General features: G+C 37.9%; 1 protein-coding gene across 1 annotated transcript in view; it reads left to right on the forward strand.

Annotated features, from left to right (window-relative positions):
- The window catches only part of LOC103598731 (eukaryotic translation initiation factor 2 subunit 3-like), a 24,783-nt gene that overhangs the window by 4,511 nt on the left and 5,559 nt on the right, over positions 1 to 14,713 (forward strand). Inside the window, exons 6-11 of the mRNA XM_008582781.1 lie at positions 1,091 to 1,249; positions 2,502 to 2,636; positions 4,606 to 4,700; positions 5,704 to 5,848; positions 10,077 to 10,246; positions 12,030 to 12,202. Coding sequence (XP_008581003.1) covers positions 1,091 to 1,249; positions 2,502 to 2,636; positions 4,606 to 4,700; positions 5,704 to 5,848; positions 10,077 to 10,246; positions 12,030 to 12,202 — 877 coding nt within the window. The remainder of the gene's footprint in view (positions 1 to 1,090; positions 1,250 to 2,501; positions 2,637 to 4,605; positions 4,701 to 5,703; positions 5,849 to 10,076; positions 10,247 to 12,029; positions 12,203 to 14,713) is intronic.

Raw genomic sequence — 14,713 nt, forward strand, 5'->3', positions numbered from 1 at the left:
ACTGGCGGAGGGAGGGGCAGGAGCAACACCGAGGCTTGCGATCCCGTTGCTGGTCCCCGGTCCGGTACGGGGGCAACACTGAGGGTTGCGATCCGTTGCCGGACACGGAAAAAAGGACAAAAGACAAAAAAAAAAAAAAAAGCATGGTACACGGGTGTAGCATAAAACAAATGAACATCATAACTTGGGGAAGATAATCTTTGGTGTACTAAACAAAACACGTTTTTTCCAAATACATTATTGGTTATGTTTGAAGAAACTTCCCCTTTTGGTGATGAATAACTATGTTTGCTTCATGATGCTATATAAAAGAGTACCTCAGAACTTAGTGGCTTGCAACCTCAAATATTTATGCATAGTTTCTGTGGCTCAGGAGGTTTGGTGTCTCTGTCTTAAGGTCTTTTAGAAGGCCAGCAGGGGTAACATTACCTCAAGACTTGTCTGGAGCTGGAGAATTTGCTTTTAAGTTCACTTGGGCCTTGGTTTCTCTTTTTGTGAACCTATCCATAAGTTGCCTCAGTGTCCTTATTACGTGACTGGTTCTGTTTTGAGAGATCCAGAGTCGTTGTAACCTAATTTGAAAAGTGGCATCCCATCACTTGGTTAGAAGTTATTAGGCCTGTTCCACATTTAAAGGGAGAAATTTCACAAAGGTGTAAATACTACAAAATGGTGATCATTAGGGACATCTTGGTGGTTGTCTGCTCCAGTAGGCTTGGATAGTTCTAATTCATAGACTGCATTAAGTGACTTACTCTTAACTCTTCTGGTCTTGAGGAGCTAGACTGGGTGAAAATATCCCAAACACTGGGTAGAGCCAGAGGTATATGTTACCCCTGATCAATGGATAGATCCTGAGAAGACACACTTGTTGAGTCCATGGTTGTTTTTAGTACCAGGAAAGGGAGTTATAAACAACAATGAAGATCCAAGGAATCAGGCATGGAATTTAAACAGGGTACACAAAAATATTTGACAGTGGTGTCCAGGAATTTGCCTTGAGTAGTGATCTGAAGATCTCTTTATTAGGTGCTAACTTATTTTTACTACTCATGTTTGTTGTTTCTTTAATTTTTTATCATCAATTTAGCTGGTAATGAATCTTGTCCTCAGCCTCAGACTTCTGAACACCTTGCTGCCATAGAAATTATGAAACTGAAACATATTTTGATTCTGCAAAATAAAATTGATTTGGTAAAAGAAAGTCAGGCTAAAGAACAGTATGAACAGATCCTTGCATTTGTACAAGGTGAGAACCCATAATATGTAAGAAATGTATGAATCGCTTTGAGAGGCATTTGATCCAGATGTTTTAATATAATTGAATGCCTAAAACAGTGATTTATGGTTGTAGGCCCTGTTAAACACCTTTTTTTGAATTAGCCATGTGATATAAGGTGTGAAGTCAGTTTCTGAATTTGATGCACTAAAAGTAAATTCTAGCTAGAAGTTAAGTTGTATACAGGAAACATTATAATCAAATTAAAGAAAACCTTTCCATTCATAGTATAGTGAATGAAAGCATTTTTATTTGTTATTATGCTTTCTGATTATTTTGACACTTTCTTCTCATTGACTATCCATTTCTAAAACTGGAACCAATACTGATTTCTTTAATCTTTTGTACTGTACCTTTCTCTAACAACATATTGTTTTCCTTTGGGGAAAACATGATACATTTTGTTTTCTTCCTTTCTTTCTTTTCCTTTTGACATTTGATTTCTTGTCCATGTTACTTATTAGAAAGGCTGACTGTGAACCCTTCTGTGTGATAAAGAAGTTATATTTATAAGAGCTTCATTGTGGGGCTGGCCCGGCGGCGCACTGCTACAGTGCGCCGCTTGCGAGCGCAGCGGCGCTCACGCCGAGGGTTCGGATCCCATATACAGACCAGCCGCTCACTGGCTGAGTGAGGTGCGGGAGCAACACTGAGGGTTGCGATCCCGTTGCCTGTCCTGGTCCGGTACGGGCGCGACACTGAGGGTTGCGATCCGTTGCCGGTCACGAAAAAAGACAAAAAAGAAAAAAAAAAAAGAGCTTCATTGCATTTGGTCCGTTCCATTGACCGGCTGATTTGACATTTAATTAATAAGGAGTAAATTTTATATGTGCCAGTAGACTTTGATAAGCAAAGAGTCTGTAATTTTATCTTGACATATATTTGGTTATAACCTCTTCCTGGGAGTTTTTTCAACTAGCAGAGTTTCTTTTCTGGTAGTGCTATATTTATTTCTGTAATCGGTTTTATCCTCTAAATATAGATATTAAAGTAACTTAATATATTTTCTCTTACAGGAAATAGTATATATTTTCAGATCGGAAAACAAACAATATTGTGATCTTTCTAAACAGAATGATTATTTTCCATCTATTGCTCCCATATGTATGGAGATGTTTGGATATCTATTTTAGTAATCTTAATAGCTGTCTTGTGTAACAGATGTTCAGAACAATTTTTATAAAACTGATGAATTTTGTTCTTGCTGAATTTTGTCATATAGGTACTGTAGCAGAAGGAGCTCCTGTTATTCCAATTTCTGCTCAACTGAAATACAATATTGAATTTGTCTGTGAGTATATAGTAAAGAAAATTCCAGTACCTCCAAGAGACTTTACTTCAGAACCCCGACTTATTGGTAAGATGCATTATGTTTTGGCCTTTAACTGTTGACTTGATCTTTCTGCATTGTTGATTCCCCTTTAAAGTACTTTGTGCAGAAGTGATAAGAAATTTTAAATTTCCTATGCTTTTTTTGAAATTTAAAAAGAGAATGGGTTTATGAAATTTAAAAGCAACCTTCCATTTTGGACTAAGGTGGGGTGAAATTAAAATTAATAAGTTATGATGGATTAATTCTAAGACTATTTTGGCCATTTACTTAGATTGCATTACTGGATGAAGGACAGAGTCCTGAATAAAACAGTAACTGTTAACTTTTTTGTGCTAAGTATATGCTGTGTTATGTGATCAAGATTGGAATAATGTAGTATCCTTTATAGAGATAATTTTTTTTTTTTTTTAAAGATGACCAGTAAGGGGATCTTAACCCTTGACTTGGTGTTGTCAGCACCACGTTCTCCCAAGTGAGTGAACCGGCCATCCCTATATGGGATCCGAACTCGTGGCATTGGTGTTGTCAGCATCACGCTCTCCCAAGTGAGCCACGGGCTGGCCCGAAAGATAATGTTTTAATGAGTAACAGGATCTTAGAGTTTCTGTGCAAATGATTTCAGTTTACCATTAATGATAATTTTCATGTTTGTTTTACCTTATTTTAAATTTAAAGTATTGATATTGGTCTGATTTGATTATTTTGTGGTTTATTCAGGGAGATGTTGGAGCTTTTCCAAAACAAACATTTCAGGCTTTGGGGGCCTTTATTCAAGCCTCCTTTGTGTTTTGTGGGAATGTTCTGTTGAATGATTATGGAGCACACCCTTTGTTAAGGATAACTATTCTCCTCTCCTAAGCACAGATTACATAGACCTAGGATTACTTTGTAGTTTAAAAACTAAATTTTATTCCAGAAGTCATATAATATAGATGTGTGTGAAGAAAAAATTTAGTCCCCATCACTGAAGCAAACTGTATATTTCCACATCTCTTTGAATTCAAGTAATTCTATACGCACAGATATATATGCACAGTTTTCTTTAAATGGGAGTAGGATTGTCTCTACCAAGGCTGTCATAACAAAAGAACACAGACTGGTGGTTAAAACAACAAAAATTTATTTTCTCACAGTTCTGGAGGCCGTAAATCCAACATCAAAATGTTAGCAGATTTTGTTTCTTCTCAGGCTCCTTCCTCCAGCTTGCAGATGTCCACCTTCTCACTATGTTGTTTTTTGGTTTTTTTAAAATGTGGGCCTGCATGCCTGCTATTTCTTAGCATGTCTGTATTTTCTCTTTTTATAAGGACCCCAGCAGGTTGGATTAGGGCTTATTGTGATGGCTTCTGTTTATTGTAGCTTAATCACTTCTATAAATATGCTATCTCCTAATACAGTCACATTCTGAGGTACTGGAGGTTAGGGGTTCAATGTATAAATTTAGAGGAAACATAGTTCAGTGCAGAACAGTCATCCTTTCAAATGTTGATATATATATGTACAGTGTTGAGTAATATAGTATAGGTTGAATGTTATACCTTATTGAAAATGCTTGGGACTAGAAGTGTTTCAGATTTTGGATTTTTTCAGGTGTGGAATGTTTGCAAAATACATATCAGTTGACCATTCCTAATCCAAAATCCAAACTGCTCCAAAGAACATTTCCTTTGAGCATCATGTCAATGTTCAAAGTGTTTCAGATTTTGGAACATTTGGATTTGGAGTTTTTACATTAAGGATGCACAACCTTAAGGCTCGATAGGACAGATAAACAATAATGTGTCACTTATCTATCAGGTTATTTTTGTTTTTCACACTATAAATAAAAAGACTAAAGTAAGTATTGGAATAATATATTTCTCACAAAAGCAAGTCTACACTGTAAACCTGAAATAGCTACTCTCATAGAGAAGATAATGTGAAAAACTATTTCTTGTAATTAAAATAGCAAGATAAGCTTTATAGTTTTCTTTCTTCCGTTTTTCCTTGCCAGTTATTAGGTCCTTTGATGTTAACAAACCTGGCTATGAGGTTGATGATCTCAAAGGAGGTGTAGCTGGTGGTAGTATTTTAAAAGGAGTTTTGAAGGTAAACTGAATTTTAAACTTTTGTATTTTTTTTAACCAGGAAAAAAATGTGGTAAAATCAAATCTAAAAGTTAAGGGTTTTTTTTTTTTTTTCCTTTTTGTCTTTTTTACTGACCGGTAACGGGATCGCAACCCTCGGTGTTGCGCCCGCACCACGCTCAGCCAGTGAGCAGGAACCGGTCTCCAGATGGGATCCGAACCCTTGGCGGGAGCGCCGCCACACTCCCAAGTGGCGCACTCTCTAGTGCGCCACCGGGCCAGCCCTAAAAGTTAAGTTTTTAAAGAAAAATTTTAAAATTAACTTAGCTCATTTAGAGCATGGTCTTGTAACCTCAAGGTCAAAGGTTCAGATGTCTGTAATGACCAGACACAAAAAAGAATAGTTAATTTTAAAAATTTAAAAATGTTTTGCTTACTATTGTGTCTTTTAAATATGTCTTATGTCTAAATCATAGGTTTCTTATAGATAATTACTTAAGTTAGCTTTAGAAATCTCTTCTATGTTTTTCTTTTTTTTTTTTCTCCTTTTTGTCTTTTTTCGTGTCCGGCAACGGATCGCAACCCTCAGTGTCGCACCCGTACCGGACCGGGACCGGCAACGGGATCGCAACCCTTGGCGCCGCGCCCACACCTTGCTCAGCCAGTGAGCGGGAACCGGTCTGTATGTGGGATCCGAACCCTCGTTGGGAGCGCCGCCGCACTTCCCAAGCGGCGCACTGTAGCAGTGTGCCACCGGGCCAGCCCCGAAATCTCTTCTATGTTTTGATTTTTATTCCTTTTATAGTAATGTTTGAAATTGATTTTGCATATACGAGGGTACTTTAGAAAGTTCCTGAAAAAAATAGAGTGGAAAGATAAAGTAGTCTTTCCATGATCTTTTTGAAGTACGCTTGTAGAAGAAGGAATGCTGTTTCAGTTTACCAGTCTACTTGTTAGGACCATTTACATTTAAATTTTCATTGTGTTGTCCCAGATACTTCAATTACTCCATTTATATGTTTCAGGTGGGCCAGGAGATAGAAGTCAGACCTGGTATTGTTTCCAAAGATAGTGATGGAAAACTCATGTGTAAGCCAATCTTTTCCAAAATTGTATCACTTTTTGCTGAACACAATGATCTTCAGTATGCTGCCCCAGGGGGTCTTATTGGTAAGGATTTTACTCTCAACCAAAAGCTTTTATTTGTGGCTCTTCATGTTACTTTCTGTGTAAAATGGATTATCCAAGAGGTTATGTCCGTAATCTGATATTTTAATTTAGTATAGAGCAGTGGGATGGGTAAATGTACATGTGGTTAAGTTCTTGATTTTACATGTTTGTAAAATAATATATTTATGCATAAAGAATACCTTTTGGGGTTCCAGTCAAGATGGTGGAATAGACAGTCCCCAGCGTCACTCTCTCCCACAAATCAACCAATTTACAAGTATAAAAATGTAACATCAGCCAAGTTGGGGCCACTGGAGCTCAGGGGAAGAGGAGGAGAGACCTATGAAGTTCGTGAAGGTAGGAAAACTATGATGAGAGAAAGAAAAGGCTGCTCTGAGCATTTTGGGCTCAGGCTGCTTTGAGGCTGGAACTGCTGAGCGCATGGTGCAGGAGCCGGCAGAAGCTGCAGCTGTGCCCTTCAGATGGAGGTACTTGGAGGCAGCAGGAGAGAAGAGGGCCTTGGTGGCCCTGAGGACAGCAAGACCACTAATAGGGATCCCATGGGCCCACGCAGGAGCGAGGAGCCACAGACAACTGTAAAAAGGGGAGCCATTCAGAGACGAGTGAGTCATTGCAAGGGACCTGTGCAGGGCCTGTCCCATGGGAAGTGTTTGGAGCATGGGCAGTGGGGGAGATGGGCCCACCAGGAGAACAGTGGGACACAGCAAGGACAGCCGACCTGCTTCCCAGTCAGCACGGGACCACTCAGAGGAGAATGGTCAGGAATGCAGAATTGCATGGGGTGCAGTTTAATGAAAAACTCAGAGCCAAATCAGAGATTCTACAGAACACAGATCCATCGGGTCTCTGGAGAGCCAGAAGTACCTATAAGATCAACCATTAAACCCTGAGCTGCACTTCCCTTTCCCTAGGGAAGGCTTTTTCCCTAGGGAAACAGCAGCAAAACAGCAATTTAGCTAAACCACAGAGCTCAAGTACTGGTTCCCACAGGAAGTTCCCCCCTGTTAGAAGCAAAGGACAAAAAAAGTAGTTCCAGCCCATGCACACCACCTGCACCTTGGCTCCTGCCTGGGAACTGGAGGCTTGGATCCAGGGACTGGATCCCACTCCCACTTCCAGGCAAACTGGGCCAGCACCTTGGGGCCAGCCTGGGGACCTGAGCATGGAGAAGGGAACTGGACTGCCCTCCTACAACCTGGCACAACATGCCAGTGCCTCGGAGCTCACCCAGGGACCTGGGGTATGGAGAAGGGGACTGGACTCCTCTCCCCCAACCAGGCACATTGAGCCAGCTCTTTGGGTCTCACCCAGGGATCAGAGGCATGTAGAAGGGGACCAGAAACACCCCACAACCAGGCATACCACCAGTGCCAAAGAGCATACCAAAAACAGCACCTCCACAAGTAACCATGGCTGCTGCGAAAGCAACTAGACACCACAGTCACCACTCAGATGGTCCGCCAACCACTGCAGTGCATTCACACAAGGAGAGTTACCAGCAGAGACAAAGAAAAGGAAAGCATGTCTCTACAAAGCCCATTCCAGAGTGACAGAAGAAGTACTTACTCTATGATAATATTGGGGAACCTGATCACATCTCTCAGCACTGGACAGATCATCTAGGCAACAAATTAACAGAGTAACCATTATTCTTTCAGAAGGTGAGAAATCTAGGGTAACTAGAGGGGGCATGGGGATGAAATGGGAGAGGGGGAGAGATTGGACAAGGGGCATAAAGAATAATTATGATTTGTAAAAATATATATGCTAGCGGGCCGGCCCAGTGGCGCACTGGATAGTGCGCCGCTTGGGAAGCGTGGCGGCGCTCCCGCCCGAGGGTTCGGATCCCACATACAGACCGGTTCCCGCTCACTGGCTGAGTGAGGCGCGGGAGCGACACCAGGGGTTGCCGGTCCCCGGTCCGGTGCGGGGGCGACACTGAGGGTTGCGATCCATTGCCGGACACGGAAAAAGACAAAAAAGACAAAAAAAAAAAAAAAAAAATATATATATATATATATATGCTAGTAATATTGATTTGATCAACATATCTCCATGTTCAACCCCCAAAATATGTATAACTGACTTTGATTCAATAAATAAAATAAATTTAAAAAAAAGATGTACAGATTGCTTATATTTACAGTTTTATGAAACTAGGAATAAAGATGACCTATTTTAAAAACATTAAAAAGAAAACTTGGTTTTATGTTTAATATAACTTTTCAAGAATAACAGAGTTAGGGCCGGCCCGGTGGCGCACTGGATAAGTGCGCCGCTTGGGAAGTGCGGCGGTGCTCCCACCCGAGGGTTCGGATCCCACATACAGACCAGTTCCCGCTCACTGGCTGAGCGAGGCGCGGGAGCAGCACCGAGGGTTGTAGTCCCGTTGCCGGTCCCCGGTCCAGTACGGGGGCAACACTGAGGGTTGCGATCTGTTGCCGGACACGGAAAAAGACAAAAGACAAAAAAAAAAGAAAAAAAAAAAAGAAAAGAATAACAGAGTTACATGATTTTAGTATACGCTTAGCTGTACAGTTTTTGATTCCTTAAAGTGTAAATTTTACAAATATGAAGTTATGCAGAAATATCACGTGTTTCATATAAGGTTGAATTTACACTGGGGCTGACACTGAAAGTTAACTTCCATTTTGTAGGAATTGCTGAAGTAATTGATGTATTTTCTAGTTCTTTCATATTCAGTGTATTTTCTATTTGGTGTATTACCCAGGCAAGGCGAGATTTTGTGAGAGGGGCCCTATTTTCTTTTACTTTTGGATTAAAGAAGAAAATATTGGCTGAAAAAGAGTTTGTCTTTGGAAACACCAGAGAGGTTAAATGATAATTTTCTGGGTATGAGACCCTAAGAGAGCTCCAGCCCTGGTCTTCTCCCTCCAGTGACTGCCAGGTTGCCAGTTTTTACCACAAATGTAGATTGTTAGTTGTCAGTCTACCTAAGAGTTGGTGAACAGAGATGGGACTAAGACACATTAAAATGTCACAAAACTCTCTGCTTCTTACTTAGATTTGGACATTTTTCTTAAGTTACACTCATCCTCAGATTGCCTCAAGCCTTTCATTAAATTCCAGAGTTTCATTCTGACATTTTTGTCAATTTTCTCATTACTTTTAATGGTGAAGAGAGTTTTTTGGAGGCTATTACTCTGCCATTTTGCTGTCCTCTCCTTGCTATATATATTTTTAATTTCTTCACCTTCCCATAATTAAGAGTTACTGTATGTGATTGTGGCTGGTTTATTTTTATTTTGTAAGCATGAGAATTCTGGGAATTTTTTAATGTAACTTTTTATTACTGAAATGTACAAACATACAAGTGGAATAATGTAATGACAACCCTTTATATTTACCAAAAACATTATCAATATTATTTCTGCAAATCAATTTTTATGAACTTTTTATGTTTTCAGTCTTTATTGTTCCAGCTACTCAGGAGGCTGGGGCTGGGGGATTTCTTGATCCTAAGACTTATGCCAGTGTGATGTCTGCACCAAGTTCAGCATCAGTATGGTGACCTCCCAGGTGTGGGGGACCACCAGGTTACCTAAGGAGGGGTGGACTTGGAGCATGCCAAAAGTCCCATGTTCATCAGTAGGGGGATTGCCCATATGTATAGCTACTGCACCCCAGCCTGAGCAAGATCCTGTCTCTGTTGTATTTCCTTTTTTTAAAAAATTTTTTTTTCCGGTTGTGAGGGCAGCTGGCCAGTAAGGGTATCCAGACCCTCGATCTTGATGTTATCAGCACTGTGCTTTAACCAACTGAGCTAATTGACCAGCCCATGACCCTGTGTCTAAAAAAAAAAAAAAAGACTGAATATCTTTTACTAGATAAAATTTATCTTGATTGGTCATGTATTATTTGCCTTTTATTTATAATTTAAGTAGAGACTGTTCTTAAATTTTCAGCAAACTTGTTTCCAATTCTCTTGTTTTTTAGATAAAGTAGAGATTTGTATGGGATTTGATTATGTAGCTATCATATGGTATTAGCAAAATTTAACTGTTAAGATCGTTTAGCTTTGCAGGCTTTTTTCGGGGGAGGGAGGAGTGGCTGGTTGGTACAGGAGTCAAACCCAGTATCTTGATGTTATCAGCACAGAGCTCTAACCAGCTGAGTTAACCAGCCAGCCCTAGCTTTGCAGGCATTTTAAGAAATGTTGGAATATGTATGTTTTGTTTTATACTAGGAGTTGGAACAAAAATTGACCCAACATTGTGCCGAGCTGACAGAATGGTGGGACAGATGCTTGGTGCAGTTGGAGCTTTACCTGATATCTTCACAGAACTGGAAATTTCTTATTTTCTACTTAGACGGCTTCTAGGTGTACGGACAGAAGGAGACAAAAAAGCAGCAAAGGTAAATGCTTTTTGTAATTCCTATTTCACAAACAGAGAACACATGATGGTACAACTAGTTTTGTGTTTACTTCTCATAGTTAAAATGGAATTACAAAAAAAAAATGAAAGGTGAATAAACTGGAATTTTCTATATGATAATCAACTATAATCAAGTCAAAAAATTTTTTTAAATGAGAAAGTGTGTTTGTCACTTATCATAAAGATTTTTTCTAATGTACATGTGACTTTAACAGAAGACTCAGTAAGATTCAGTTGGCAAAAATGGAAAGAATACCAACTCCCAGCTTGCCAGAGTACAGTGAAATTAACACTTATAAACTAGAGAAAGTATGAGTTTGTAACATTTTATAGATCACTGGCGGTAATTACCATACTTTTTAATGTGCAAATGCTCTATCTCAGCAGTTTCACTGCAGTTGTTTTTTTAAAAAACAGCAATAGGAAAACTTGCCATTTAAAAAAAAAATAAGGTAGTTAATATATTTTTGATGAAAATATCTCCAAGATATGCTAATCGTGGGAAGAGAAACAAGTAACTAAAGATCACCTGTAGAATTCTACATTACCATTTTAATAGTATGCTTTTTATAGTAATAACACAGAGTAAGTCACCTTTCTACTTAATTACCTCCGTCAAATTCCATTCTACACTTATTTGGGTCTCACTAATGGTTGACTTGGTGCTTAAAATTAATCTTTCTGTCATTTATGTAATCTTAAAATGAATGTATTCTTCACATTATAGTACTAGAAATTGTGTAGAAGTATAGTCAGAAAGCCCTTTGCATTGTAGGGAACAGTTAAATTATGGAACCGTAACATAGAAAAATTGTTGAATGTGAGTCATATGCTTGTAAAATTGATATTTGTCATTTTTTCCTGAGTTCTTTTAATAAATATTTTTTTACTGTCCAACTTTTAATGAAACATGACGACTTACTTTGATTGAACTTGGACATTAGGCCATAAGTGTGAACAAAGCAATAAAAATAGCAGCTAATATATTACTTAGGTGATAGAGGCTCAGAAAATTTAATTTAGGACACATGAGTGGAATTAGGCTTCTAGGACCCACTTAACTGTAGTTATGCATCTCCTAGTGAGGAGGATACAAGAATTAGGTCATTTCATTGTACGAACAACATAGAGTGTACTTACATAAACCATTTAGGTGGAGCCTACTACACACCTAGGCTATATGATGTAGCCTGTGACTCCTATGCTACAAGACTTTATAGCGTGTTACTATGCTGAATAGTGAGGCAAAATCATAACAGTAGTATTTGTGTATCTAAACACATCTAAACGTAGAAAAGATAATGCATTGTGCTATGTTACAATGGCTAGAGTACATGAAAGGAATTTTCAGCTCCATTTTAAGAGATTGTCTGGTCAGTGTTATACTTACTACCTTACTATAGAGGTGGACTTGTGTAAATTTGTTAAATGCCAAATAAATGTTTTGTTGTTGTTTGCTGGGTTTTTGTTTGTTTGGTGTTTGCTGGCTGACTGGTACAGGGATCAGTCCCTGGACCTTGGTTTATCATCACCATGCTTTAAGCTAACTGACCACCCCTAAACCTTTTGTTTTGACAACTGTAGGATATATATAGAAGACCAAATTCCATTATAATGAAACTTGTGCAGAACTTTCGTTTTTTCCTTCATAAGTATAAAGTTTCCTTCCATAAAGTATTTATTTCTAGCAGTATTTGGTAAATTCACACTTTATTTTGGAAAGAACTTTTTAACTTGAGTTTTTTCTGTATTTATTTTCGTAGGTACAAAAGCTATCTAAGAATGAAGTGCTTATGGTGAACATAGGATCCCTCTCTACAGGAGGAAGAGTTACTGCAGTCAAGGCTGATTTGGGCAAAATAGTTCTTACTAATCCTGTGTGCACAGAAGTAGGAGAAAAAATTGCCCTTAGCCGAAGAGTTGAGAAACATTGGCGGTAAGTGTGTCGGTTTTGCTGTATTTTCTTGCTGGTGTACACACACACTTTTCCTTGAATTCATTGGTTCTTGTTACTCTAAGTTATATATTTAGATGACTTAAAAAATCTGTATTTTCAACCCTGGTGTATAAAGCTACAATCTAGTCATTGTCTCCCAAGTATTGCTGCTGGCTTGCTTCCTTCAATCTCAGGCACACCTTACCTGAAATCAAACAATTCAGAATCAGTAATTCAGTTGTGTCTGACTTTTTATATATGTGCAATATACATACATACACACATATACTTAAATGCAGTTGTCCCTTGGTATCAGTGGGGGACTGGTTTCCGGATGCGGGCACCTACACATGCACACACCTACCTCCCCTGCGTTCATTTCCCCACTCCCTGCTGGTGTATACTGAAATCTACAGATGCTAAAAACCTTGATATAAAATGGCATAGTATTTTCATATAATCTATGCACATCCTCCCAAGTACTTTAAATTGGCTCTAGATTACGTATAATACCTAATATAATGTAAATGTTACGTAGTTACATTGTATTATTTTTTATTTGTGCTATTTTTTATTGTTGTATTATTATTTTTTATTTTGATTTTCCAATTATTTTAGATCTTTGGTTGCTTGAATTCATAGAACCCATGGAAATGGAAGGCCAGTTGTATAAACATTTAACTTAACTATTTTGGAATCACTAGAATAGGTTACATACTTCAGTCTCTTAATATTTCAGGGTATATTTCCTAAGAGTAAGGATAATTTATTATATAACTAATTCAGAAGTTTTAACATTGATAAAATACTAAAATCTGTACTCCAGATTCCAATTTTGTCACTTGTTCCAGTGAGGCTCTTTATAGCATTTTTCTTGCTCCAAGTTAGTGTCACATATTACGTTTTCTTTTGTGTTTTGTTTTTGTCTCTTTAGTCTTCTTTAATATGGAAGTTTCTCAGTCTTTATTCGCCTTAACATGAATTGTCATTTGAAGGATACTAGCCAGTTAATTTATAGAATGTTCTCAATTTGGGTTTGTCTGATATTGTCTCTGATTAAATTGGGATTATGCATTCTGGCCAGAATGCTGTATAGGTAAGTGATGTGTACTTGTCAGAATCAAGTTCATAGTCATATGACATCTAGTTTCTTTTAGTTGTTGAGGTTAATTTTATTCATGAGGTCAGGGCATTGTCTGGCTTCTCTACTATAGAATTTATTTTTTTATTATTGCTACTAACGGGCAATTTATGGGAAGACCCCTTTAGACTCTGGGAATAGCCCGCACTTCATCACACTGCCTCTCCCCTTTCCACTTGATTGTTCTTGCCAGAATTAATTTTGATTTTGAGGACAGCAAATTGATATGTTTTTTTCTAACTCTCTATTTCTCCACACTTATTATTTGGTGTTCCATTTTTCTTGTATATTTATTTGCTTAGATACTATAATGTGGACCCCAGTTGTCTGCTTTACTCAGTAGGTTGTGATTCAGTGCTGTTTGTTTTCATTTTGATAATCAAATTGTCCCACATTAGCCAGTGAAATCCCCTTCAAACTTCTCTCTTTGTTCTTTTGAAATAGCCCTATAATTTTTTGAGCACTTCTTTACTTTCTAGTATAGAATGCCCCAGTGTAAGAACTCTCCATGTCCCAATTCCTGGAGTCATCCATTTCTCTATATTTAGAAGCAAGAACTAAATGATATTAGGTGTGGTCATTGCTGCAGGACTTCTAAGTCCTGTTAGTGGATAGAGCTAAGAAACATCCTATCCATATGTATATCCTTGACTCTTAATTGTACTTTTTGCTTTTACCTGGATTGGTTACTGAATCTACCCCACTTCCATTCTGAATAACATTATAGCCTATATTTCATCATAATTTTACATTTGGTAAATTATGGAAAAAGACTCCTGGCTTCTTTCTTTCTTGTTCAGTGATTGTAATGCTTAGTCAAATTTAATCTTCTCAAAACATTTTGTTTTACTATTTTAAATAATTTCCAGTAGCTCCTCATGTCTCCCCAGTATTCTGGGGCTTTATGTAAGCCTGCTTCAACTTAAAATTTTCTTTGACTTCTAATGTAAACTCTCTAAACTGTACTTTTCTGTATTTTTATTTTTCCCATAACTGTTTAAATCACCCTTGGCTCTCTATTCTTTTTTTACTATCTACCTCCCTTATTAAGTTTTCACTGAATACTTTTCCCCACAATGATCTCTCATTATGTATAATCTACAGGATTTATCTCACTTATACTAACATTCAAAAAGTTAAGTTTTATTGCCTTTTAGGTAAGTAATATTGCTTTATTGAGATTTATGCTCACTTGATTTTAATCTTCTGTGTTATGAACTTATTTCCAGTTTTTAAAAAATAAGTATAAATAATATAAAACTCTCAAAGACCTTCACCATGGAATATATCATTTGAGTGGGATATTTCCTAGATTGGAACAGGTTTTTTTTTTTTTTTTTTTTTTTTTTTTCCCTTTTTTTTTTTTTTTT

The sequence above is a fragment of the Galeopterus variegatus genome, unplaced genomic scaffold, assembly GCF_000696425.1.
Source record: "Galeopterus variegatus unplaced genomic scaffold, G_variegatus-3.0.2 Scaffold2723, whole genome shotgun sequence".
NCBI classification, from domain to species: domain Eukaryota; kingdom Metazoa; phylum Chordata; class Mammalia; order Dermoptera; family Cynocephalidae; genus Galeopterus; species Galeopterus variegatus.